Here is a 27942-nt window from a genome sequence, read left to right on the forward strand (position 1 = left end):
ATATATATATATATATATATATATATATATATATATATATATATATATCTATATATATATATATATATATATATATATATATATATATATATATATATATATATATATATATATATGATAAATTAGATACATGTGCAACACTTGGGTATCTTTAATCAGTGTTGCACATGTGCCTAATTCATCAACTTGTCGGTTCTATGAACCATTTATCTATCTATCTATATATATATATATATATAAGAACATAAGAACGAAGGAACACTGCAGTAGGCCTACTGGCCCATGCGAGGCAGGTCCAAGTCTCCTACCGGCTTAAGCCAATGCACCCAACCTAGTCAAGTCAGGTCACATTGTGACCTATATATATATATATATATATATATATATATATATATATATATATATATATGTATATATATATTATTCTATATAAAATTACGGTAGATAGTAAACAAGTTTAGGTGAGGTAGATGGTTTCAAAACAAAGTTATTGTTTACATGAGTGAGCCGCCGGGCAGCGTCACCTCTCCGTCCCTCAGGAAGCTGAGCTCGGTACAAGTTATCCTGTGTGTCAGTGTGTGTTATAAACCCAGCACAGAAAGTAGCGTCAACTCCCCCACCTTGAAACAACCTCTTAAACTGTACGTCTTGGGAAGAAGAATAATGTAGATCTCATTAAAAAAATACCAGGGACTGTTTAACTGAGGATAGAGCTAATATGTAATAATTTTTTATCCAGGTTGGGTTAGGCAGCATCACCGGTGTTTAAGTTTTAAAAACCTCTCAGGAAGTTTTGTATTTATATCTACTGTACTTAATTACCATGAACTTTATTCATATTTTAACCCCTTAGGGGAGGTTCCTTGACGCTGGTGAGGGGCTCTTGATCCAGGGAATTGGATCTGTGCTCCAGTTCCCTGAATTAAGCTCAATACTTTCCATCTCCCCCTCCTCACAGGCGCTGTATAGTCCTACGGGTTTAGCGCTTCCCCATGATTATAATAATTATAATGCTATTCATAGGTTAAGAAGTGAAGGAATAAACAGTAAATTTGATTCCTATTGCGTCTCCTTTTATTATAACTGATTTTCACATAGTTGGCTTATTTAGTTGTTTTAATTTTTAAGGTTTAAATAATAAGATACGTATTACAAGAAATAAGTCAGTGACTTTTTTTTGGTTATCCTAGGTAATCTACACTTTGATAATTTACACTGTGTGTACCTGTGTCTAAATGAACTTACTTTCTGTATATATTATAATTAAAGTACTGTATTGTTTGCAGGTGTGTGAGAGTAATTATGGCACAAGTGTCGACCTTAGTTCAAGAAGTTCTCTCTCGTAAATCTGCCGGCCAGACCATAGCATCGTGCAAGAAGTGGGCTGTGTTTATTATCCTCTTCATTGCTGTGTTGGTGCATGATCTGTGAGTTTTCTTAAATTTTTATATGAAGTTCATCTAAAGTTGTTCATGTGAAGGTTGACTTGAGAATTTGATGGTTACTCTAAAAATTCTATAATACTTTAGGGCAGCAAATGTATATTGATCTCAGAAGCCCAATGTATGTTGCATTTTACTTGTTAACTTGGATTCTTTTAAAAGAAATACATGTAAATGGAAGAAGGGAGGTGAAAAAGACCATGTGTTCCTGGTTAATAACATTATACAGTGGACCCCCGCATAACGATTACCTCCGAATGCTACCAATTATGACCTGGAGTTTACCTGGAGAGAGTTCCGGGGGTCAACGCCCCCGCGGCCCGGTCTGAGACCAGGCCTCCTGGTGGATCAGAGCCTGATCAACCAGGCTGTTGCTGCTGGCTGCACGCAAACCAACATACGAGCCACAGTCCGGCTGATCCGGAACTGACTTTAGGTGCTTGTCCAGTGCCAGCTTGAAGACTGCCAGGGGTCTGTTGGTAATCCCCCTTATGTGTGCTGGGAGGCAGTTGAACAGTCTCGGGCCCCTGACACTTATTGTATGGTCTCTTAACGTGCTAGTGACACCCCTGCTTTTCATTGGGGGGATGGTGCATCGTCTGCCAAGTCTTTTGCTTTCGTAGTGGGTGATTTTCGTGTGCAAGTTCGGTACTAGTCCCTCTAGGATTTTCCAGGTGTATATAATCATGTATCTCTCCCTCCTGCGTTCCAGGGAATACAGGTTTAGGAACCTCAAGCGCTCCCAATAATTGAGGTGTTTTATCTCCGTTATGCGCGCCGTGAAAGTTCTCTGTACATTTTCTAGGTCGGCAATTTCACCTGCCTTGAAAGGTGCTGTTAGTGTGCAGCAATATTCCAGCCTAGATAGAACAAGTGACCTGAAGAGTGTCATCATGGGCTTGGCCTCCCTAGTTTTGAAGGTTCTCATTATCCATCCTGTCATTTTTCTAGCAGATGCGATTGATACAATGTTATGGTCCTTGAAGGTGAGATCCTCCGACATGATCACTCCCAGGTCTTTGACGTTGGTGTTTCGCTCTATTTTGTGGCCAGAATTTGTTTTGTACTCTGATGAAGATTTAATTTCCTCATGTTTACCATATCTGAGTAATTGAAATTTCTCATCGTTGAACTTCATATTGTTTTCTGCAGCCCACTGAAAGATTTGGTTGATGTCTGCCTGGAGCTTTGCAGTGTCTGCAATGGAAGACACTGTCATGCAGATTCGGGTGTCATCTGCAAAGGAAGACACGGTGCTGTGGCTGACATCCTTGTCTATGTCGGATATAAGGATGAGGAACAAGATGGGAGCGAGTACTGTGCCTTGTGGAACAGAGCTTTTCACCGTAGCTGCCTCGGACTTTACTCTGTTGACGACTACTCTCTGTGTTCTGTTAGTGAGGAAATTATAGATCCATCGACCGACTTTTCCTGTTATTCCTTTAGCACGCATTTTGTGCGCTATTACGCCATGGTCACACTTGTCGAAGGCTTTTGCAAAGTCTGTATATATTACATCTGCATTCTTTTTGTCTTCTAGTGCATTTAGGACCTTGTCGTAGTGGTCCAATAGTTGAGACAGACAGGAGCGACCTGTTCTAAACCCATGTTGCCCTGGGTTGTGTAACTGATGGGTTTCTAGATGCGTGGTGATCTTGCTTCTTAGGACCCTTTCAAAGATTTTTATGATATGGGATGTTAGTGCTATTGGTCTGTAGTTCTTTGCTGTTGCTTTACTGCCCCCTTTGTGGAGTGGGGCTATGTCTGTTGTTTTTAGTAACTGTGGGACGACCCCCGTGTCCATGCTCCCTCTCCATAGGATGGAAAAGGCTCGTGATAGGGGCTTCTTGCAGTTCTTGATGAACACAGAGTTCCATGAGTCTGGCCCTGGGGCAGAGTGCATGGGCATGTCATTTATCGCCTGTTCGAAGTCATTTGGCGTCAGGATAACATCGGATAGGCTTGTGTTAATCAAATTTTGTGGCTCTCTCATAAAAAATTCATTTTGATCTTCGACTCTCAGTCTGGTTAGCGGCTTGCTAAAAACTGAGTCATATTGGGACTTGAGTAGCTCACTCATTTCCTTGTTGTCATCTGTGTAGGACCCATCTTGTTTAAGTAGGGGCCCAATACTGGACGTTGTTCTCGATTTTGATTTGGCATAGGAGAAGAAATACTTTGGGTTTCTTTCGATTTCATTTATGGCTTTTAGTTCTTCCCGCGATTCCTGACTCCTAAAGGATTCTTTTAGCTTAAGTTCGATGCTTGCTATTTCTCTGACCAGTGTCTCCCTACGCATTTCAGATATATTGACCTCTTTTAGCCGCTCTGTTATTCTTTTCCGTCGCCTGTAAAGGGAGCGCCTGTCTCTTTCTGTTTTACATCTACTCCTCCTTTTTCTTAGAGGAATAAGCCTTGTGCATACATCGAGTGCTACCGAGTTAATCTGTTCTAGGCATAAGTTGGGGTCTGTGTTGCTTAGTATATCTTCCCAGCTTATATCGGTTAGGACTTGGTTTACTTGGTCCCACTTTATGTTTTTGTTATTGAAGTTGAATTTGGTGAATGCTCCCTCGTGACTAATCTCATTATGTCGGTCTGGGGCTCCGCGCATACATGACTGAACCTCAATTATGTTGTGATCTGAGTATATTGTTTTTGATATGGTGATATTTCTTATCAGATCATCATTGTTAGTGAAGATGAGGTCTAGTGTATTCTCCAGTCTAGTAGGCTCTATTATTTGCTGGTTTAAATTGAATTTTGTGCAGAGATTTAAAAGCTCGCGTGAGTGTGAGTTTTCATCAGAGCTGCCTCCTGGTGTTATTACTGCAACAATATTATTTGCTATATTCCTCCATTTTAGGTGCCTTAAGTTGAAATCCCCCAGGAGCAAGATGTTGGGTGCAGGAGCTGGAAGGTTTTCCAGACAGTGGTCAATTTTTAACAGCTGTTCCTGGAATTGCTGGGATGTTGCATCCGGAGGCTTGTAGACTATCACAATGACTAGGTTTTGGTTCTCGACCTTTACTGCTAAAACTTCCACTACATCATTTGAGGCATTTAGCAGTTCTGTGCAAACAAGTGACTCTGCAATGTACAGGCCAACCCCCCCCTTTTGCCTGTTCACTCTGTCACATCTGTATAGGTTGTAACCTGGGATCCATATTTCGTTGTCTAAGTGATCCTTTATGTGGGTCTCAGTGAAAGCCGCGAACATTGCCTTTGCCTCTGCAAGCAGTCCACGGATGAAAGGTATTTTGTTGTTTGTTGCTGGCTTTAGACCCTGTATATTTGCAAAGAAGAATGTTATCGGACTGGTGGTATTGTTGGTACTGGGGGGGGATTTTTTTTCCGGCATTAGTATCTGTATCTGTTGGTTTGGAGTGGAGGCCATCGACTGTGGTTCCACTCCAGGAATGACTGGATTTGGTGTACGATTTCTGCCATTTCCTGCCAGTTTTTTTTCCTTCCTGGCACTAAAAAACCTCTCCCTCTTGAGTGGCTGTGGCTACCCAGGTTTTCCCATGGCCTGGATGTTTTGTATCTTTTTGTCCCCTTTAGATGGTATGCCTGGCAATTTAAGTTATAGCACAGTCTTTCCTGTACTGAAGAGGTACACAGTTCAGGGTGAAAAAGCTTACAGGAAGGGAGTTTGCATTTTCCTGTTGTCATATGGGCATGGCATTTCCTAGGGTGGTCATAGTTGCACGTCCCATCTGTTTTTCCAGATTTCCCATGCCAGCAGATACCGAGTGCATAGTATGTGCACAGGCTTGGTTTCCGTTTGCCTTGGGTTTCTGTGACTGTATTCCCTGTTGGTGCATGTTTCCCTGTCTTACTTCTATCCTCCCTAGCACCAACAATGGAGCTCCAACCATTTGTTTTTGGTAATATATCCTCACTATTGCTAGTGGAGTCCTCTTGTTTGCTATTTCCTGCGGTATTTCTAGTTTGCAATATTGGTTTTATCTTATCTTTGACTACACTTGTTTCCCTACTATGGCTCCTGTCCCCTATGCGGTCATTCATATGTATTCCTTCCTGCATATAGTTCCCGACTACCTGGACAAAATCTCCAGCTTCACCATTACTGTCTCCCAGGACAGCATCTCCAGCTTCCCCATTACTGTCTCCCAGGACAGCATCTCCAGCTTCACCATTACTGTCTCCCAGGACAGCACCTCCAGCTTCACCATTACTGTCTCCCAGGACAGCACCTCCAGCTTCCCCATTACTGTCTCCCAGGACAGCACTATCAGCCCCCCATTTACTGACTACCAGGACATCATCTCCAGCCTTACAGTTTCTGACTACATGGCCAGTATCAAGGGCAGTACCATTCAGCCCGGACTTTTTATGTTCCCATCTGTTGTAGAAAGCTTCCAGGTTTTCTATGAAAGCAGCTTTGATGTTGACCTCTTTTAATACCCTTGTGATTTTAGTCCACAGATTTATCTCATTTGGGCATACCCAAAAACACTTCCCTGTTTTAATACTGCTTGTAGCTAGTTCTTGGATATCTGCACAAGGGGCGTGACACCAATTTCCACAGAAATGACAATTTATGCATGTGGAAGCCCGTTTGTTTGACTGACCACAGACTACACACAGCTTCATAATGATTTGAATGGTTTATTTACTGCAATTCTACTAGCAACCTCTTGAATATTCTATTAATAACCTGCTAGGTGGTGCACAACGAAACCGTTTGAAACCAGTCCAGGGTTTGGACCAGTCAAGGGTTCGGACCAGTCAAGGGTTCGGACCAGTCAAGGGTTCGGACCAGTCTATCTGATCTGATCAGTGGGTCACTTATTTAAACCATACTGGTCGGTGATTTGAGCTAACACATGAAGGATCTACTGGAAATTATCTACCCGAGTAATATGTGATTTGATTGATACAAAAGTATAACTTGCGTGTTGAAGAGCCGGTGACTGCTGGCACTCCTACAATGACGAACGGTCGAGCCTCCACCTTTGTTTATCAATCGCTGTATCTAGCTTCTCTATTTTTTTTTTTCCGTCTCCACCACAATAAATGCTATATTATCACTATAGTTGACTGGTGCAAATTTTGGAGGAAGGGCGCTTTTTCTGTAGTAATAATTGCTTCTCGTTGTGTATATTGCGACCGCTGGTAACTACAGGTTATATGAAATTCACAGTAACGTCTGGTATTTCAAGAAAAAGAAACTAATGAAAGTCACTCCACTTCACTAAGTACCATTATAATACTGGTTAGTTGCTACTACAACACTGTATTCTGCTATTCACTGGTATCACTAGATTATATGCGAGTACACTAGCAGGCCAGGAAGATTATTAAAAACAGCTGACCTGTAAGTGTATTTATGTAAGTGCATTTGTACGTGTATGTTTGGGGTCTGAAATGGACTAATCTACTTCACAATATTTCTTATGGGAACAAATTCGGTCAGTACTGGCACCTGAACATACTTCTGGAGTGAAAAAATATCGTTAACCGGGGGTCCACTGTATTGTATAAAATGCATCCAGTATACTATATACAGTAGTTGGAAATGTTAAATGTTTTAAAATATTTAGGTACAGTAGTACAGCTGTACCAATAATTACTGATATTTAAAGTGTGCCTCTTTCAAGACAGTAATAGTATGAATGATGGTGAAAGTGTTTCTTTTTCAGGTTACCCTGCTTTGGTGGGAGCCAGCCAGTGTGTTAAAAAATATAATATTAAGTAAAGGTTAGAAATAGGTCATTAGTTGTAGTAAGTTTGAAAACAATGACTTCATGATGTGGTCATGAAATATTTAATAGTTTGGAACCATTCTACCAAGCAGAGAGTACAGTGTACAGTGGTACCTTGAGTTACGAGCCTAATTCGTCCCAGAAGGCTGTTCGAGTGCCGATACTGAACGAATTTATTCTCGTAAGGAATAATGTAAATTAGATTAGTCCTTTTCAGACCCCTAAAAATACACTTACAAAAGCACTTGCAAAAATACACTTACATAATTGTTCGAGTTGGGAGCTGTTCGAAACTCGAGGTACCACTGTAGTATTTGCATATATACAAAGTATTTTTATAAATATTTTAATGTTTAGTAAGAGGCATATATAAGTGCTTTATGTAGGAGAGAAGAAGAAGCTTTTCCAATAAAAGTTGGACTTGGATGAGGAAGAAAGCTCTTTTACCCCTTTTCTCCTTCAAATGTGAATTGATAGTGATCAAAGTTGAACTAAAATGTTACCTAAATCTTTATCTCCATTTTGTGGATTAATTGTGTATTCCAGCACTGTTATTATGTTTATTCTATTTAATTTATGAGGATTGCATTCTACAGAAAGGACGGTGGGAATCTCAGTGGAAGGAGCAAATTGTGGTGGTGGACGTGTCTGGTCCTCTGTGTGATAGCCACTGTCATCTTGGTAAAACTTATCTTAAGCTATATTATAAACTTTTTCACCCTCAATGCTATTGAAGTGAATGACAAACAACGGTCTCTCTTCTCCATTAATGAAACAGGTATATACAAATTTTTATAATTTTGTTACTTAATTTCTGTTAAAATATTTATGATTTATATATTTCCCTGCTTACTAAAGTATGCATCAAGAAGTGTACTTATCTCGGCATATATATGCTGAGGGCTTGCTTTAATCCTGATTCTGGACATTAAATTCCTCTTCACAGGTGGCTTTTAGATCTGTATCCTAAATGACCCTCATTCAGTTTTGATAGGCTTTAAAGCTAAAAAAAACTATCAAAACTGAAGTATGCTAGTTTTTTACAGTTAGGTCATAAGAAATAGAGCCTTTATATTCCGAATAATGGTTTCTATGGAATTGAACCTTACCTCCCAAGGGTCTGGAAAATATATGATGGCAGAAACAACAAAAGAGAACGGGAGGGGATGTTACAGTTTTGAGGGTCATTTGAATTATGATGTATGTAAATGTATTTAAGGCAATGATTGTGAATGTGTTTTGTTTTGGCCACCCTTACCTTGATGGGAGACAATTGATGCACAGTGATACCTCTCATATCTGAACTATATGGACCGAGACCACTTTGGAAACATGGAGTTTCCGGATACATGAAGGGAAAAAAATGCGCATCCATACCATCATATCGCCATCTGTACCCCGTCATATCGCCATTGGCGACGGCGTTGTAGGTTTAAAAAATGAGTCCAGTGTTGTTTGGCAGTGGGACCAGACACTCCGGGCTCGAATAACAGCCTCCAGGATTTCACGGACCACAGGACCATAACTTTTCAAATGGGCTGTAGACAGTGGATGCTCCACATATTCCAAAAGTGTTTTGACACCTGCCCTTGCTGCTGAAGTTTTTAGTCTTGGAGGCATTATGTCATTGTTGTCATCGTCACTTTCAGAATGTTCCAGGTGCAACACTGATTCTGCAGTCTCTGCATCCGTCAGAGATTGCACACCAGGGTTGTCTTCGTCACACTCTAGCCAGTCCTGCATGTCGTCTTCTGTAGCTTTTTCCCCAGCCTTGGACCAACCTGCCTCCACGTGTGACAATGTTTTCCTCTTTTTTCCTAAAGTAAGCACATTCCTGGCTGTCTTTGGTGCTATACACAAGATAGCTAGGACAAAATACAGCTGTAATAATGCTAAAATGAAGATGAAGAGCACGACTCCTAGTGGCCATCTGGTACACTAAAGTGCCTACCAAGTTTGATTCAGCCTTCTGCCGTATCCGAAGGGCTGTTTGGATGTTTCGGTAATAATTTTAGAATTTTGCCCTTTCCCAGGGCCTGTTCGGATATTGGCGTGGTTTGGATAATGGCAGGCCAGATATGCGAGGTATCACTGTAATTAAAAAATAGAGTATTTTCATGGGTAACAAAGCATTGGTTCTCATGAAAGTATAGGACATGCCCTTCTTTTCATTGCAGATGCTGCCTTTAGCGACACTCACAATTCACAAGAGTAAATATTACAGCTTGCTGCACTTCCTTCCATTTTGGTCTATATTGTCAAACTGCTGTACATTATCTTTATATGGCATCTTGTTTCCTTTCATGGTCATTTATCATTTAATACTTATTAGAGGATTGATGAACCGAGAAAACTGATTGGTTATATACACACCAAGAGGTGTGCACAAGTAATATGAAGTTTTAACGACTCTTGTGCAGTTAATAATCTTTTAAGTGTAACAAGCGAGTCTAGGTTTATGTAAAACTGTAGTATATAAGGTGACAAACCTAGGAAATAATTCCATGTAGCTGTGTATTGTATTGATAGGTGTATTTTGTTTTCAGACGTTGGGTTTAAGCCAGCAACACCAAAGAAATTGAATTCTACACCAGTTGTTGATAAGTCTGTATCGCTGTCATCTTTGTTTAATGCTACGTTACGTGGTTCGTCACCCATGAGCCCACCAGCTGCTGTTTCACCTGTCAATATGAGCACTGCTTCTTGGAGTAACCTCTCCTATCAGGGCTCCCCTTCACTGCAAAGTCCTGGATCCTCTGCCACTAGCCCAGGTAAATAATACCGTTCCAGTCACGGTATTGTGCCTTTTTTTGTTAAATAATGCTAGAATTATGAATATCATTACACATTGGTTGTTTATTGCATAGATATTTTTATGCTGATTCTCTTTATTTATTTTTAATAATACAATGGATGCTTGAAAATCATCAGACACTTATTCTAATGGATGCTCAACTGTCAGTCTAAGGTACTGTATTTGGAAGTGAAAATGGTCAGCTGCCAGGGTTGAAGGTAAAGAATTGAAAAAAAAAAAGTGAAAATTATATAAAAAATATGCTTACCTATTACCTACTACAAGTATGGTATTTAATAATTAGTATTACCAATTTTCCATGTTTACATTATTTGACTTGTAAATCATTAATGAATGATAGCAAAATATCATGAACTCAGATGAAAAATACTATTTTTTTATTTATAATATAGTTCTAATTGTGTTAATGTTTAAAATTTGAAAGAAAAGAGATTTGAGCTTTAGAAATCCATCCAGCTTATGTGAAAAAGACTAAGACTGGTTTTCAGTTTGGGTTCTTAATTTTTATTGTTTACTACACTCCTCATGGGAGGTTCCTTGAGGCTGGTGAGAGGGCTCTTGATCAAAGGAATTGGACCTGTTCTTCCCTTCCTTGGACTGAGCCTGAATGTCTTCTGCTTCCCCAGGCGCTGTATAACCACTATAAGTTTAGTTTTCTCACGAATATAAAAATAATACAGCCTCTCCTCACTTAATGACAGAGTTCTATTCCTAAGACCACGTCATTAAACGAATTCATCGCTAAGTAAGGAGCTTACTATAATGATAGTGGGCTTGTGTCAACCATCTTTGATATTGTTTTAATGTCACCTTTGCTCTGTTTATAACATTTCTGGTATATTTAAAAAAAAAATATGTTTATACAGTATTTTATTTTTTTTTTTTTTTTATTATCACACCGGCCGATTCCCACCAAGGCAGGGTGGCCCGAAAAAGAAAAACTTTCACCATCATTCACTCCATCACTGTCTTGCCAGAAGGGTGCTTTACACGACAGTTTTTAAACTGCAACATTAACACCCCTCCTTCAGAGTGCAGGCACTGTACTTCCCATCTCCAGGACTCAAGTCCGGCCTGCCGGTTTCCCTGAATCCCTTCATAAATGTTACTTTGCTCACACTCCAACAGCACGTCAAGTATTAAAAACCATTTGTCTCCATTCACTCCTATCAAACACGCTCACGCATGCCTGCTGGAAGTCCAAGCCCCTCGCACACAAAACCTCCTTTACCCCCTCCCTCCAACCCTTCCTAGGCCGACCCCTACCCCGCCTTCCTTCCACTACAGACTGATACACTCTTGAAGTCATTCTGTTTCGCTCCATTCTCTCTACATGTCCGAACCACCTCAACAACCCTTCCTCAGCCCTCTGGACAACAGTTTTGGTAATCCCGCACCTCCTCCTAACTTCCAAACTACGAATTCTCTGCATTATATTCACACCACACATTGCCCTCAGACATGACATCTCCACTGCCTCCAGCCTTCTCCTCGCTGCAACATTCATCACCCATGCTTCACACCCATATAAGAGCGTTGGTAAAAATATACTCTCATACATTCCCCTCTTTGCCTCCAAGGACAAAGTTCTTTGTCTCCACAGACTCCTAAGTGCACCACTCACTCTTTTTCCCTCATCAATTCTATGATTCACCTCATCTTTCATAGACCCATCCGCTGACACGTCCACTCCCAAATATCTGAATACGTTCACCTCCTCCATACTCTCTCCCTCCAATCTGATATTCAATCTTTCATCACCTAATCTTTTTGTTATCCTCATAACCTTACTCTTTCCTGTATTCACCTTTAATTTTCTTCTTTTGCACACCCTACCAAATTCATCCACCAATCTCTGCAACTTCTCTTCAGAATCTCCCAAGAGCACAGTGTCATCAGCAAAGAGCAGCTGTGACAACTCCCACTTTGTGTGTGATTCTTTATCTTTTAACTCCACGCCTCTTGCCAAGACCCTCGCATTTACTTCTCTTACAACCCCATCTATAAATATATTAAACAACCACGGTGACATCACACATCCTTGTCTAAGGCCTACTTTTACTGGGAAAAAATTTCCCTCTTTCCTACATACTCTAACTTGAGCCTCACTATCCTCGTAAAAACTCTTCACTGCTTTCAGTAACCTACCTCCTACACCATACACTTGCAACATCTGCCACATTGCCCCCCTATCCACCCTGTCATACGCCTTTTCCAAATCCATAAATGCCACAAAGACCTCTTTAGCCTTATCTAAATACTGTTCACTTATATGTTTCACTGTAAACACCTGGTCCACACACCCCCTACCTTTCCTAAAGCCTCCTTGTTCATCTGCTATCCTATTCTCCGTCTTACTCTTAATTCTTTCAATTATAACTCTACCATACACTTTACCAGGTACACTCAACAGACTTATCCCCCTATAATTTTTGCACTCTCTTTTATCCCCTTTGCCTTTATACAAAGGAACTATGCATGCTCTCTGCCAATCCCTAGGTACCTTACCCTCTTCCATACATTTATTAAATAATTGCACCAACCACTCCAAAACTATATCCCCACCTGCTTTTAACATTTCTATCTTTATCCCATCAATCCCGGCTGCCTTACCCCCTTTCATTTTACCTACTGCCTCACGAACTTCCCCCACACTCACAACTGGCTCTTCCTCACTCCTACAAGATGTTATTCCTCCTTGCCCTATACACGAAATCACAGCTTCCCTATCTTCATCAACATTTAACAATTCCTCAAAATATTCCTTCCATCTTCCCAATACCTCTAACTCTCCATTTAATAACTCTCCTCTCCTATTTTTAACTGACAAATCCATTTGTTCTCTAGGCTTTCTTAACTTGTTAATCTCACTCCAAAACTTTTTCTTATTTTCAACAAAATTTGTTGATAACATCTCACCCACTCTCTCATTTGCTCTCTTTTTACATTGCTTCACCACTCTCTTAACTTCTCTCTTTTTCTCCATATACTCTTCCCTCCTTGCATCACTTCTACTTTGTAAAAACTTCTCATATGCTAACTTTTTCTCCCTTACTACTCTCTTTACATCATCATTCCACCAATCGCTCCTCTTCCCTCCTGCACCCACTTTCCTGTAACCACAAACTTCTGCTGAACACTCTAACACTACATTTTTAAACCTACCCCATACCTCTTCGACCCCATTGCCTATGCTCTCATTAGCCCATCTATCCTCCAATAGCTGTTTATATCTTACCCTAACTGCCTCCTCTTTTAGTTTATAAACCTTCACCTCTCTCTTCCCTGATGCTTCTATTCTCCTTGTATCCCATCTACCTTTTACTCTCAGTGTAGCTACAACTAGAAAGTGATCTGATATATCTGTGGCCCCTCTATAAACATGTACATCCTGAAGTCTACTCAACAGTCTTTTATCTACCAATACATAATCCAACAAACTACTGTCATTTCGCCCTACATCATATCGTGTATACTTATTTATCCTCTTTTTCTTAAAATATGTATTACCTATAACTAAACCCCTTTCTATACAAAGTTCAATCAAAGGGCTCCCATTATCATTTACACCTGGCACCCCAAACTTACCTACCACACCCTCTCTAAAAGTTTCTCCTACTTTAGCATTCAAGTCCCCTACCACAATTACTCTCTCACTTGGTTCAAAGGCTCCTATCCATTCACTTAACATCTCCCAAAATCTCTCTCTCTCCTCTGCATTCCTCTCTTCTCCAGGTGCATACACGCTTATTATGACCCACTTCTCGCATCCAACCTTTACTTTAATCCACATAATTCTTGAATTTACACATTCATATTCTCTTTTCTCCTTCCATAACTGATCATTTAACATTACTGCTACCCCTTCCTTTGCTCTAACTCTCTCAGATACTCCAGATTTAATCCCATTTATTTCCCCCCACTGAAACTCTCCTACCCCCTTCAGCTTTGTTTCGCTTAGGGCCAGGACATCCAACTTCTTTTCATTCATAACATCAGTCATAACATCAGTACACAGTAGTGTACTGTATATTGAAATAAACAGATCAGAGGAAATCAGCTCTAGTATACATTATTTAGGTATGAATACTGGTCAGAGAGCCTGTTGTAAATTCGAGGCATTGGTAAACAAGTACGTCGCTAAGTGAAGAGAGGCTATAATTGGTCCCTGTTTGTTGACCTTTGCCACAATTTTACATACATCCTTATTGTGATTGTTGCTGAGTTACAGTGTTGTACTTTATAGAATGAATTGGCTGACTTGGCTTATTTGGCAACAATTATTTTGCCAAACTATGTAAATGTCTATTGATTTTGTATATTTCTTGAAAAATGGTAAGAATATTGCAAACTTTATTTTGAATACTATATTTCATTGATATTAAATGATGCTAATTAAAATTAAAATGAACTTGTATAAGCTACATAGGATGATTAAGTTATATTGTTGTACAAGTACTTTCATTAATTCTAGCAAGACTCTTTGGCCACTAAGTTAGTTGTTGTACAAAATATGTACGGTATATTGCACATCATGTATCTGTCTATGAATCCCATAAGAAGGAATTGAAATAATTTTTTGTAAGAAATCTTGTCTTGTTTGACTTCATTTGCAAAAATATGAGTTGTATATTTTTATTAAATTTTGAAAGTGTTGAGCATGAATAATTTTGAATAACTGGAAAACTAATAGGGTATTTAGTGCTGTGTCAAAACTTGTTTGTACATATGAGTTACCTTGCAAGGTAATATTCATGAAGAAATTCAGGGGAAACCGTCTAGCCGGATTTAAGTCTTAGAGGTGTGAATTACAGTGCCTGCACTCTGTAGGGAGGGTGGTGATACTGAGTTTGGAAGAGCACCTAAGCTATAATGCTTGCACCCCTCTAGCAAGATAATGATGGGTGAAGGCTGGTGTTTTAAAAAATATATATATGAGCATCTTTAAGAACTTGCTTAGTTATTGTTCTTAGTGTCTGACAAAACACTTTTTTTTTAGCAGGCTTGAACTTCAGCATGTCTAGCAACAGCAGTGGCTCTGCTACAGCAAACTCCTGGGCATTTCATTGCAACCAGTTGTCTCTGCTCAACTCTTCCTATAATGTTATGACAGTAAGTGAAAATACTCATAATTTTTCACAACTAAGCAAGAAAATGAAGACAGATCTTCAGACAAAATTTCAGTCTATAATTAACATTATCAAGCCCACTTGATAATGCTCAAGACCGACTGATTTGTCTAGTTTGTGGGTTGTGAATTGTTCCAGCCACAGATTTGTTATTTTTATTCATAATTTTTTACCATTTATATTTTGTTTTTCTTTGCTGATTCTACTTCAGTACTTTTTGTATAACAAAAATGGATTTTTTTTTTTAACACGTCGGTCGTTTCACACTGAGGCAGGGTGACCCAAAAAGAAAGAAAAATACTTTCATCATCATTTAACACTTTCACCATCACTCATACAGAGTGCAGAGGCACTCAGATACGACAGTTTAGAAGTCCCTCCAAACTGCCAATGTCCCAAACCCCTCCTTTAAAGTGTAGGCATTGTACTTTCCATTTCCAGGACTCAAGTCTGGCTAACCAGTTTTCCTGAATCCCTTCACAAAATATTCCCCTGCTCACACTCCAACAGCTCGTCAGGTCCCAAACACCTTTCGTCTCCATTCACTCCTATCTAACACTCTCATGCATGCTTGCTGGAAGTCCAAGCCCCACGCCCACTTTGGCAGGATTGTTAGTCTTTTTTTCTATATCATCTTTTAACAAACCGGCCATATCCCACCAAGGCAGGGTGACCCAAAAAGAAAAACAGAAGTTTCTCTTTTTAACTTTTGTAATGTATACAGGAGAAGGGGTTACTAGCTCCTTGCTCCTGGCATTTTAGCTGCCTCTTATGACACGCATGGCTTACAGAGGAAGAATTCTGTTCCACTTACCCATGGTAATAAGAGGAAATAAACCAGACGGTTGAGCATCGGATTGTCAATTTACGGACCGCAGATCGAGCCCCTCTCCCACCCTTCTGTTTAAAATTTCTAGGTAGTAGGTTGGTAGACAGCAACCGCCCAGGGAGGTACTATCGTCCTGCCAAGTGAGTGTAAAACGAAAGCCTGTAATCGTTTTACATGATGGTAGGATTGCTGGTGTCCTTTTTTCTGTCTCATAAACATGCAAGATTTCAGGTACGTCTTGCTACTTCTACTTACACTTAGGTCACACTACACATACATGTACAAGCATATATATACACACCCCTTTGAGTTTTCTTCTATTTTCTTTCTAGTTCTTGTTCTTGTTTATTTCCTCTTACCTCCATGGGGAAGTGGAACAGAATTCTTCCTCCGTAAGCCATGCGTGTTGTAAGAGGTTACTAAAATGCCGGGAGCAAGGGGCTAGTGACCCCTTCTCCTGTATATATTACTAAATGTAAAAGGAGAAACTTTCATTTTTCCTTTTGGGCCACCCCACCTTGGTGGGATATGGCCGGTGTGTTGAAAGAAAGAAAGAAAGAACAAGTAAGAAAATAGAAGAAAACCCAGAGGGGTGTGTGTATATATATGCTTGCACATGCATGTGTAGTGCGACTTAAGTGTAAGTAGAAGTAGCAAGATGCACCTGAAATCTAGCATGTGTATGAGACAGAAAAATGACACCAGCAATCCTACCATCATGTAAAACAATTACAGGCTTCTGTTTTACACTCACTTGGCTGGACAGTAGTACCACCCTGGGCAGTTGCTGTCTAGCAACCTACTATCTATGTTTTTCTATATCATAAGCATAAAATGGCAGGTAAGGCTTGCAGCTGCTACTTATGTTCAATACATGCCATGTAGTATATACAGATTTGCATGTGTGTGTGTGTGTGTTTATGTACACTTACGAGTTTTCTTCTGAGTTTTTAATAGTTCTTGTTCCCGTAGTGTTCCCTTTCAAGTTCTTTTTGGAGGTTTGTCAGAATCCTTCTGTAAGCAAAGTGAGTTGTAGGAAGCAACTAAAATGCCTAGAATGAGGGGCAGTAACCCCTTTTGTGTCAATTACTAAAAAGCTAATAAAAAGTTTTTACTCTGTATGAAGTATATGGAGGAAAAAGAAAGAGGTTAAAAAGAGTGGTTAGGAAGTGCAAAAGAACAGCAGATAAGAGAATAGGGTAATCTTTGACAGTGGGTAGAATAAGAAAAGGGTAAAGTAGTTGGGTGAGATAGGATTAAGACTGAGATGTTAACAGTAAGTGGGGATGCAGTTTTGAATTGGTTAAGTGTATTTGGTGTATGCATGAAAGAAGGGAGGGTACCCAAGGCTTGGCAGAGAGCATGCATAGTTCCTTTGTATAAGGGAAATGGGACAGTGAGGAGTAGGGTGGAGGCAGTGGAGCTATCAGGTTTGAAAACAATGTGTATTGTGTGTCCTGGAAATGGGAAGTATGATGCCTGTACTTTAAAGGAGAGGTTTAGGATATTGGCAGTTTGGAGGGACTTCTAAACTGTCGTATCTGAGCACCTCTGCAAAGACAGTGATTATGTGTGAGTGAAGTGAAAATGTTGAATGATAATGAAAGTGTTTTCTTTTTGGGGATTTTCTTTCTTTTTGGGTCACCCTGCCTAGGTGGGAGACGACCGACGTGTTGAAAAAAAAATTAGGAGTACATAAATTAAAAGATGGTGTAGGTTACAAAAGGAATAATTCAGCGGGTAGAAGAGGGGTCATTAAGATGTTTTGGCTATTAAGAAAGGATGAAGCAGAATATAATGAAATTATCATAATTGATAATGTTTGATTCTAAGAACTAAAGGTGTTGTGTTTCATCCCACTGTTGCATTGTAATCCCACTGCTTGGCCAGCTGATCTTGAATCTGCTCACACTTAATTACATAAGCATAATACTGTTTTCTTTTATATCATCAGTTTTCCTTAACTTATTCTTCATGTACATCTAATGTGGTGTATGGAAAAATAACATATGAATGGTTTGTTGTATTCTTGTTACATTATAAATTATAAATGAGTTGGGATTATAAATTGTAGTGTAATGTTGATGGCAATATGCAGTACCATATGTACAGACCTTGTATATTTATATCAGTGACCAAAAAAGGAGCATTCAGTATTTCTATGATAGGTTTCTAACATTTTACAACATAGTGAAAAGATTATTTTAGATGAAATATGAATTTTTTTTTTTTTTCAACAAGTCGGCCGTCTCCCACCGAGACAGGGTGACCCAAAAAAGAAAGGAAATCCCCAAAAAGAAAATACTTTCATCATCATTCAACACTTTCACCACACTCGCACATTATCACTGTTTTTGCAGAGGTGCTCAGAATACAACAGTTTAGAAGCATACACATATAAAGATACACAACATATCCCTCCAAACTGCCAATATCCCAAACCCCTCCTTTAAAGTGCAGGCATTGTACTTCCCATTTCCAGGACTCAAGTCCGACTATATGAAAATAACCGGTTTCCCTGAATCCCTTCACTAAATATTACCCTGCTCACACTCCAACAGATCGTCAGGTCCCAAGTATCATTCGTCTCCATTCACTCCTGTCTAACACACTCATGCACGCTTGCTGGAAGTCAAAGCCCCTTGCCCACAAAACCTCCTTTACCCCCTCTTTCCAACCCTTTCGAGGACGACCCCTACCCCTCCTTCCTTCCCCTATAGATTTATATGCTTTCCATGTCATTCTACTTTGATCCATTCTCTCTAAATGACCAAACCACCTCAACAACCCCTCTTCTGCCCTCTGACTAATGCTTTTATTAACTCCACACCTTCTCCTAATTTCCACACTCCAAATTTTCTGCATAATATTTACACCACACATTGCCCTTAGACAGGACATCTCCACTGCCTCCAACCGTCTCCTCGCTGCTGCATTTACCACCCAAGCTTCACATCCATATAAGAGTGTTGGTACTACTATACTTTCATACATTCCCTTCTTTACCTCCATAGATAACGTTTTTTGACTCCACATATACCTCAATGCACCACTCACCTTTTTTCCCTCATCAGTTCTATGATTAACCTCATCCTTCATAAACCCATCCGCTGACACGTCAACTCCCAAGTATCTGAAAACATTCACTTCTTCCATACTCCTCCTCCCCAATTTGATATCCAATTTTTCTTTATCTAAATCATTTGATACCCTCATCACCTTACTCTTTTCTATGTTCACTTTCAACTTTCTACCTTTACACACATTCTCAAACTCATCCACTAACCTTTGCAATTTTTCTTTAGAATCTCCCATAAGCACAGTATCATCAGCAAAAAGCAACTGTGTCAGTTCCCATTTTGAATTTGATTCCCCATAATTTAATCCCACCCCTCTCCCGAACACCCTAGCATTTACTTCTTTTACAACCCCATCTATAAATATATTAAACAACCATGGTGACATTACACATCCCTGTCTAAGACCTACTTTTACCGGGATGTATTCTCCCTCTCTTCTACACACCCTAACCTGAGCCTCACTATCCTCATAAAAGCTCTTTACAGCATTTAGTAACTTACAACCTATTCCATATACTTGCAACATCTGCCACATTGCTCCTCTATCCACTCTATCATATGCCTTTTCTAAATCCATAAATGCAATAAAAACTTCCCTACCTTTATCTAAATACTGTTCACATATATGTTTCAATGTAAACACTTGATCTACACATCCCCTACCCACTCTGAAGCCTCCCTGCTCATCCGCAATCCTACATTCTGTCTTACCTCTAATTCTTTCAATTATAACCCTACCGTATACTTTTCCTGGTATACTCAGTAAACTTATTCCTCTATAATTTTTACAATCTCTTTTGTCCCCTTTCCCTTTATATAAAGGGACTATACATGCTCTCCGCCAATCCCTAGGTACCTTCCCCTCTTTCATACATTTATTAAACAAAAGTACCAACCACTCCAACACTATATCCCCCCCTGCTTTTAACATTTCTGTCATGATCCCATCAGTTCCAGCTGCTTTACCCCCTTTCATTCTACGTAATGCCTCACATACCTCCACCACACTTACATTCTGCTCTTCTTCACTCCTAAAAGATGGTATACCTCTCTGGCCAGTGCATGAAATTACTGCCTCCCTTTCTTCCTCAACATTTAAAAGTTCCTCAAAATATTCTCGCCATCTACCTAATACCTCCCTCTCCCCATCTACTAACTCCCCTACTCTGTTTTTAACTGACAAATCCATACTTTCCCTAGGCTTTCTTAACTTGTTTAACTCACTCCAAAATTTTTTCTTATTTTCATTAAAATTTCTTGACAGTGCCTCTCCCACTCTTTCATCTGCTCTCCTTTTGCACTCTCTCACCACTCTCTTCACCTTTCTTTTACTCTCCATATACTCTGCTCTTCTTATAACACTTCTGCTTTGTAAAATTCCAGAGTCCACAGCAGCATTCCTTCTCACCATCTCAATTATCGGAATCACTCCTTGGCCACCGTGTTGGCAGTAATACTGGCAGTCCTGTTTCTCCTAATGTTTACGGTTCTCCTATTACCGATGAAGCAGGACTGCACAACTATTTACAGCAACACAAAGAACGAGAAAAGCTGCGACAGATCAGTGAGTATCAGTCCAAAAGGGTAATTATTGTTTAACTTGAATTTCAAAGACTTAAATTTATCTAGTACAGGTGCTCGTCGCTTTACGATGGTTTGATTTAAAATATTTTGACTTTATGATGGTGCAATAATCAAGCAAGTGTTCTGTAAAAAAATTTTTGTATTGTACAGTACAGTACATTTATTGATAGGATAAACTTGTATTCATTTATTTACTTGTCAATACTAGCATTTAGTTAGTCACAGTAATTATTTGTTTATTATTCATTGACAGTAGCTATTTATTTATTCTATCATATTTATATTTGACTTACAATATTTTCAACTTACAGTGAGTTCATTGGAACGTAGCTCCCTATTGTAAGTCGAAGAGCACCTGTGCTGTATGAAAAAGCTGTATTTCAATCCAGCTCTTCAGTAATCTCTGTATAAGGAATATTAAGTTAACAAAAGAGCTTAACTCAATTTTACTCTCATTGGTGCCTTTATTTCACAAAAAGTTCAGTTGTTTGCCGCAGCCAACATTTTTATGATTATGGTATTCATCTGTGGAGTTCGTGATAGTTGCTTGAGTTTTATCATTTTACAAAATTATTTATTCGTCAGAGGACATTTTTGTATAAAATCATACACTAACTTTGCAGTGTCACAGTCAGAAAGCAATAATAATATGAACAGCTCTCTGTGGGCCTATGGATCACCGCCACTCTTGCAACTCTCAGATCATGGTAATATCCTCCGCAAGAATGTCTACCAGGCTGCCACCAAAGATATTGGTAAATCATTTTTTTTTTTTTTAATATTTACCACTGTTTACAGTATTTTGCATCCTGGAAATTATTTACAGTATTACAATTTAAATTTTTTTCACATTATATTCATGCCTCCTCCCCAATTATAATACATATTTAAAATCTTCCTAGAGTATTTATTCTATCATTTATTATAGCCTTTCAAATTTATCAACTTTGTGAGGCATGTGACTCCTACGATTTCCATTCAGTTATATTTACATTCTTATTTAAATTCTTAAAATTTCAGAGAGGTCATCTCTGTAATATTAATATGGCAGAGTTTTCTTACACTTTAACTCAGTGATGGTTATGTTGATCACCAGGTCAAGAGACTAACTCAGAAGACAGCAAGAGTGATGATTCGAAAGCTTCAACATTGTGTAGCAGCAGTGTCAGTAAAATATGGAGAAAGAGAAATGTCACACCCGAACAGCTCTTCCAGGTAACTTGTTTTTAATGGAAAAGTATGTATAGTAGTAATAAATCAAAGAGCACAAATTAAGCAAAGGAATATAATCACACAGCTGTTACATTTAGGTAAGAGTGATGAGGATGTTGCAGTTTGGAGAGTTATCTGAATTCTTTTGTCAGTACATTTCTGGCAAAAAAATTATTGAATGAATGATGATGAATATGTTCTCTCCTTTTTGGGCCAGTGATTGACTGAATGACCATGAATGTGTTTCCTCTTTTTTTGGGTCATTTCTACCTCGTTGGAAGGTGGCCAATGTGTTAAAAAAAATTAATCCTTACAACCTCTTTCTTTGTTCACAAAATAACCCACACATACTAAAACAAATATTGAATGACATTGTGGTTCATCATGGACCTTTATCAAATCAAGTCCTAAATAAAAAATAAACCATTGGACTTTTAATAAAGTGTAATTCCTAGGTTTCCCGTGCTCAAATTTCTCTTCTTTCTAGACATTTTCATGAATGTTAAAATTATTGTGATTGGAGCAGTATTTGAGGATATCTAGCTTTTGAAACAAAATGAGCTTAAATTGGATAAAAAATTCTTTATACAGGCATTATTTAGTGATATTCATGGTTCTTGGATTCACTGGAACTTCTAGGAATGTAACCCTTTTAAATTTGAAGGAATGACTACAGTATATTTTTTATTGCTGCCATGCTGTAATAAATTCAATAAGAGTAGCAGTATCCCTGTAACACGTTTTCAGCTAACTTTTGTTCTAATTTAAATCTGTCTAAGATCCTTCTTATAATTATGAGCATTTTAGAATGCACATATTAAAATTGTAAACTTATAATTCAGTCAGATGTAATATACCTCAGTTTTTTTTTTTTATGGTAGTGCTGCTTTGTGGTCTATTCTGTCTTCCCATTCCAAACCTTGCCCTTTCATTATTGTTGTTTCCACTCCGTATGATGGTAAATCTTTTTGTTTTTCTCACTGCCAATAATTGCGAACTGCTTCTGTTAGAATAGCTTGCCACATAATTGTGTCCTAATATTTGAAAGATTTATTTATATATGTCACTTTCACAATTATGATTCTGTTGTGATAAGTTATTTATTACTATAATTTTGCAGTTCACAGAAAATTTGAGGATTTGGATGTCAACAAATCTATTAGTGCCACTAGTACAAGATATTGACAGTACCAACAAGGCCTTGAGAGCAGCAGCGCCTGAGATACAGATTGGCTGTGTTGGTGTTGACAAATTGAAGAAGACGGCACAAAATATATCTGGCCTCAAGCAGCTGGCTGATGTATGTTGCAATTTTCTCATTCTTCAGCAATTTGTCATGTGTCATTAGTGTCATAAATGTAGATCGATATTCACTATATTCCCATATAGTGCTTAGCACAACTTCTTCTTTCAACAAACCGGCCGTATCCCACCAAGGCCATTCCTAGTGTTTGTTGCTAATGACACATTTATCTAAGTTAAACATGAATATATATAACCATAATTGCTTAATTTAGTTACTAAAAGTGTTATTGTACTGTTCACATACCACATTTCTCCCTCTAGCATTATATAATTAGGATACCTAATATCTTTTCTTATTAGGTTGTCCCCTTTCTCGACGTTACAATTCACCAAGACTACTTGGTTCATCGTCTTCGAGAGCTGAGTGCTGGTGGAGCTATTTCTGCTTATCGTTGGAATGGAGGCAGCTCTACTTTCAATGGAAAACCCTGGAAGGAAGAATACCCTACTGACACTGCTGTATGTAATAGTACTTACTGTTAAAGCTTTTTTATACACAGCATATGAATTCCACTCCATGGGTAAATGGAAAAGAATCTTTCTTCCATAAGCCATGTGTATCATAGGAGGCAAATAAAATGCCAGGAGCAAGGGGCTAGTAACCCATTCTCCTGTATAAATTAACTAAATGTAAAAAGAAGAAAAATTTATAGATTTCTTTTTTTTGGGGGTCACCCTGTCTCAGTGGTAGCCCTGGCTCTGTGGGAGATGGCAAGTATGTTGAAAAAAAAAAGTTTGAATTTCACCCATGCATAGCTAAGAGAAGATTAAGGCACAATTTCTGGATGTTTTGTATCTGTATTTTTTCACTATTACTGGGATGAGTATAGGGTGCACAACAAAACTATTGGTGATTTCCTACCTCAAATATTTAGATGTCTGGAATTCTTAGAATGATTCAAAACTCTGAAAACATGTTGCCCATTTTTAACTGTTTTATACATTGTTTTATCCATCTGTTCAAGGGTTGAAATGCAAATCTAAGCCAACCGTAAAGGCTGCAACTACCTCTTACAAATAATTAAAAGTGTACAGGTCTGTAATTACACTTTATCTAATTGGCATATACTGTTTATGCTAAGTCATATTCTTCCTTATTTTCCTGCCTTTGAGGAAAGTTTAATTACACTTTGTTTCTATTTTAGATATTATTGCATTTGTTTGCAATGTACATGGACCGTCAGTTGCCACCCGATATTCAGCAGCCAGAAGGTCGCATGTTCTCAAGTACCCATGTGATAAAGGCTCCAGAGAAACCTGTGAAGCCCACCACCAGGCCACTGCTATATTTCAGCCAGGTAATATACAGTACTTATGTGAAGCTATCCAGCTGGTGACAGTTGTCTATGGAAATAATACTGGGGGAGTGAAAAGTGCGTTCATCTTTTGCACTACATACTTCCCTTAGCCAATAAGTCCTCTCAGCCTTTTGTTGCTTTATAATCTGTACAGGTTGAGAGCATTTTGTGGGGCTTAGACATCTGGCAAGCTTGTGTGAGCATGTTAGATATGAGTAAATGGAGGCAAGTGGATTTTATGACTTGACATGCTGTTAGAGTGTGAGCAGGGTAACATGTATGAAAGGATTCAGGGGAACCGGTTAGCCGAATTTCGAATCCTGAAAATGGGAAGGACAGTGACTGCACTCTGAAGGAGGGGTGGGGATATTTGCAATATTTAACTGTAGTATTGGGCCCTTCTGGCAAGATATTATGGAGTGAATGATGGTGAAAGTGTATCTTCTTTTTTGGGTCACCCCTGCCTCGGTGGGAGATGGCCGGTTTGTTAAAAAAATATTAATAATAATGTGAAGACGAAGAGAATGATTACAATGAATTATAATTTAGAATGGGAATGATACACCAAGCTTTAGAAGATATGTTGAAATATATTGATAATCTTGTATTTTTTTACAGATAAACCCACCACATGTGAAGGTGGTTCTACCGCCAGATGAGGAATGTGAAGTCGGTAGCGGACGAAATAACTTCACTCATGCCTTGTTGCTCTTTGTCCACCATGTCACCCACCAGCAACACTCCCGTATTGCAAACATTAACCTCACTATGTCAGGAGTAAACCTTTCCTGGGTTGTTCGAAGTAGTTGAGAAAGGCATGCTTTATTTTCTTTGTACAGTATTAGCAAGTGTGAATCTCATTTTTATTCTTTGAACCTCAAATGTGTATGCAAGTTGAGTGAAGTTGGAGTGAGTTTTGTAATCATGTATTGGGGAAGTTGTCAAGTTTGACAACATACTTTTTGTGTAACTTTAGTAAAGTTACAGTAAGTTATGTTCATCATATTTTGTATAAGTAGAGTGCAGCTGGCATGAGCTATCTTAATCATTTTATTGTCTATGTTTCTGTATGAGTTGAGTAAAATTTGAGTGAAATAAGTTAATCATGTTTCTATGTAAGTTAAGTTTAAGTGAGGTGTATGTTAATTATGTTTTATGTAAGCTTAGTAAGTTGGAGTGAGCTGTGATAACCATGTTTTTATGATACATGGATTATTTTATCAGTTTACATCTTTGCAACTCATTGCTGTCAGTGTTGTGTTGCATTAATGAGTACTTTTTGAGCTGAAAAAGTTGTAAAACAAGGTCAATACTAAGAGGCTAAAGAGGCTAAATGGCTTCATTTGTTAAGTCATGACAGACAGTTTTGCAATTGATGATATTTTTGCAAATTGGAATTGCATCATCTTACTCTTTGACATATGATCAACTCTTGGTTCAAAATGGAACATATTACATGTACTGTTGTAAGCTAAAAATACATAGTCATGAACTCTACATGTATTTCCCATATGGCATTCTCTCTCTGAGTTAACCATGATAAGAGTACTCACACTCCTGTAGCTTGTTCTCTGCTGCTTTGATGTACTCATTCAGTACTTTTTTCTAAAATATTTTCTCATTCATCTTACATTCTGTTCATCACTTTCTTAGTTGTAACTTTAAAAATGCAATGTGACATCTTTATCTTTAGCAGTAGAATTCTAGAGCTTCTACACTTCTCTATCCTTATGTAAGGATTTATTTAGTCTAGCATGTATAATTTTGTTTCATAAAGAGTTTTTTCTTTAAAATGCCTTCTTCCTTTCTTGTGCACATTTTTTCATTATTTGTCCCTTTTTTTATTCATTCCCTAATTAATTTCATATTTGCATCATTTGTCTTTTGCAAACTTCCTTTTTACCTTAAATTCTTGTCTATTTTTTGTAGTGAAACAGCCTTATTTTCTATTCCTTTTTGCCTGTTGTGGTCTTTCACTGAAAAAGGGGCCCCACCTAATCATTATGGAAAAAGTTCAGTTTTCCACTGGTCATGTTCCATGGATACAACATGGCCCTGAGTAAGGTATTGTCTGCAAACTCAGAGCCTGCAATAATAAACAACAATATTTCGTCTAGGACTTTACAAATCTAAGTTTTATGCAAGTTTGTTATACTGATCATTATACAGAATATGAGGCAATTTTATGTGAATATATATACTGTACATGTATATATTTTTTTTAACACGTTGGCTGTTTCCCACTGAGGCAGGGTGACCCAAAAAGAAAGAAAGAAACAAAAGGAAATAAAAAACTTTCATCATCATTCAACACTTTCACCATCACTCATACTTACTATCATTGTCTTTGCAGAGGCACTCAGATTCGACAGTTTAGACGTTCCTCCAGACTTCCAGCATCCTAAACCCCTCCTTTAAAGTGCAGGCTTTGTACTTCTTATTTCCAGGACTCAGGTCTGGCTAACCGGTTTCCCTGAGTCTTCACAAAATATTATCCTGTTCACAAAACAAATGCTTGTCAGATCCCAAAATTCATTGGGCTAGTGAAAATTTACTGTCAAGACACCTTCCGAAAATAGAAAAATTCATAAGATAAAGGTAGGTTTTCTTGAAAATGGGAGATGATTCTTCCTCCTCTCTTTCTCACAGGCTTTTTTTTTTTTTTTTTTTGCTTTTTCTGTTTAATGTCCTCAGTACCTTTGAAGTTATCTTAACTATTATTTTCATAGTAAATGTATGAGAAAGAGAGCAGCAAAGAGAACATGTTTCTTGGCATCTGCCAGTGCATACAGGTGTCTGTATTGTCTTTCCCTCTTTTATTTTCTCTAGCTCACATTTCTATTATTATCATCATCAGTCATCTTCAGTTATTATCATCAGTCATTATCATTATTACCACAATGGCCATCTCACACCAATCATTCCTTCAATCACTGTTTTGTCAGTGGTGTGCTGACATTACAATTCAGATTGCCCCCAACTTCAACATTCCCACTTCCTCCTCCAGTGTACCGCCACTCCCTTCATTGAGGTCAATATCATACCAGTTATAAAACTACATGATTACATGTAACTACTTAACACTGTGCTACACAGTACAGTGGTAAGTAGAATAATAAATAAGAGGGCTGAGCCGAGCAGTAACACAGTGGAAGCAAACGAGGTTCAAAAATAATTATGAGAGTGTTCCATTATGTCAGTTGGCCAAAATTTAAGAAACTGGAGCTCAACCCCCTGCACATTCGGATAGATAAATATGTAATTATAGTACTTAATACTGTAGTGGAATTGTTGATTACATATAAAAAATAAATGTAAGCTCTTTATTATTAGTTTTTAATTACTCCTAACTTTTATTTATATGCAATAAGAAAATCATCAGGGGGTAAACAGTGCTATATGACCCTAGTGGGTTTAGTGCTTCTTTTTGATTATTACATTGTTTATGAATAATAATAATAATAATACAAGGAGGTAAATGAAACACTACACGCAAGGACAAGTGGGAGGTATTTA

The 27942-nt window shown here is 38.4% G+C and overlaps 1 protein-coding gene across 2 annotated transcripts; it reads left to right on the forward strand.

Annotated features, from left to right (window-relative positions):
* Positions 1-508: 508 nt before the first annotated feature.
* On the forward strand, positions 509-27755 carry LOC128700376 (transmembrane protein 209). Of its 2 annotated transcripts, none has more exons than XM_053793543.2 (12): positions 509-641; positions 1287-1427; positions 7771-7952; positions 9721-9945; positions 14989-15101; positions 20411-20591; positions 21235-21366; positions 21708-21826; positions 22944-23123; positions 23429-23587; positions 24274-24426; positions 25045-27755. In XM_053793543.2, the coding sequence occupies exons 2-12, from the start codon at positions 1303-1305 to the stop codon at positions 25234-25236; spliced, it is 1761 nt and encodes a 586-aa protein (XP_053649518.1). In that variant the 5' UTR covers positions 509-641; positions 1287-1302; the 3' UTR covers positions 25237-27755. The 2 variants fall into 2 exon arrangements, with proteins under 2 accessions (XP_053649518.1, XP_053649519.1); XM_053793544.2 differs by having other exon boundaries at positions 14992-15101.
* Positions 27756-27942: the final 187 nt, after the last annotated feature.

Source organism: Cherax quadricarinatus, chromosome 71 (assembly GCF_038502225.1).
Source record: "Cherax quadricarinatus isolate ZL_2023a chromosome 71, ASM3850222v1, whole genome shotgun sequence".
Lineage (NCBI taxonomy): Eukaryota > Metazoa > Arthropoda > Malacostraca > Decapoda > Parastacidae > Cherax > Cherax quadricarinatus.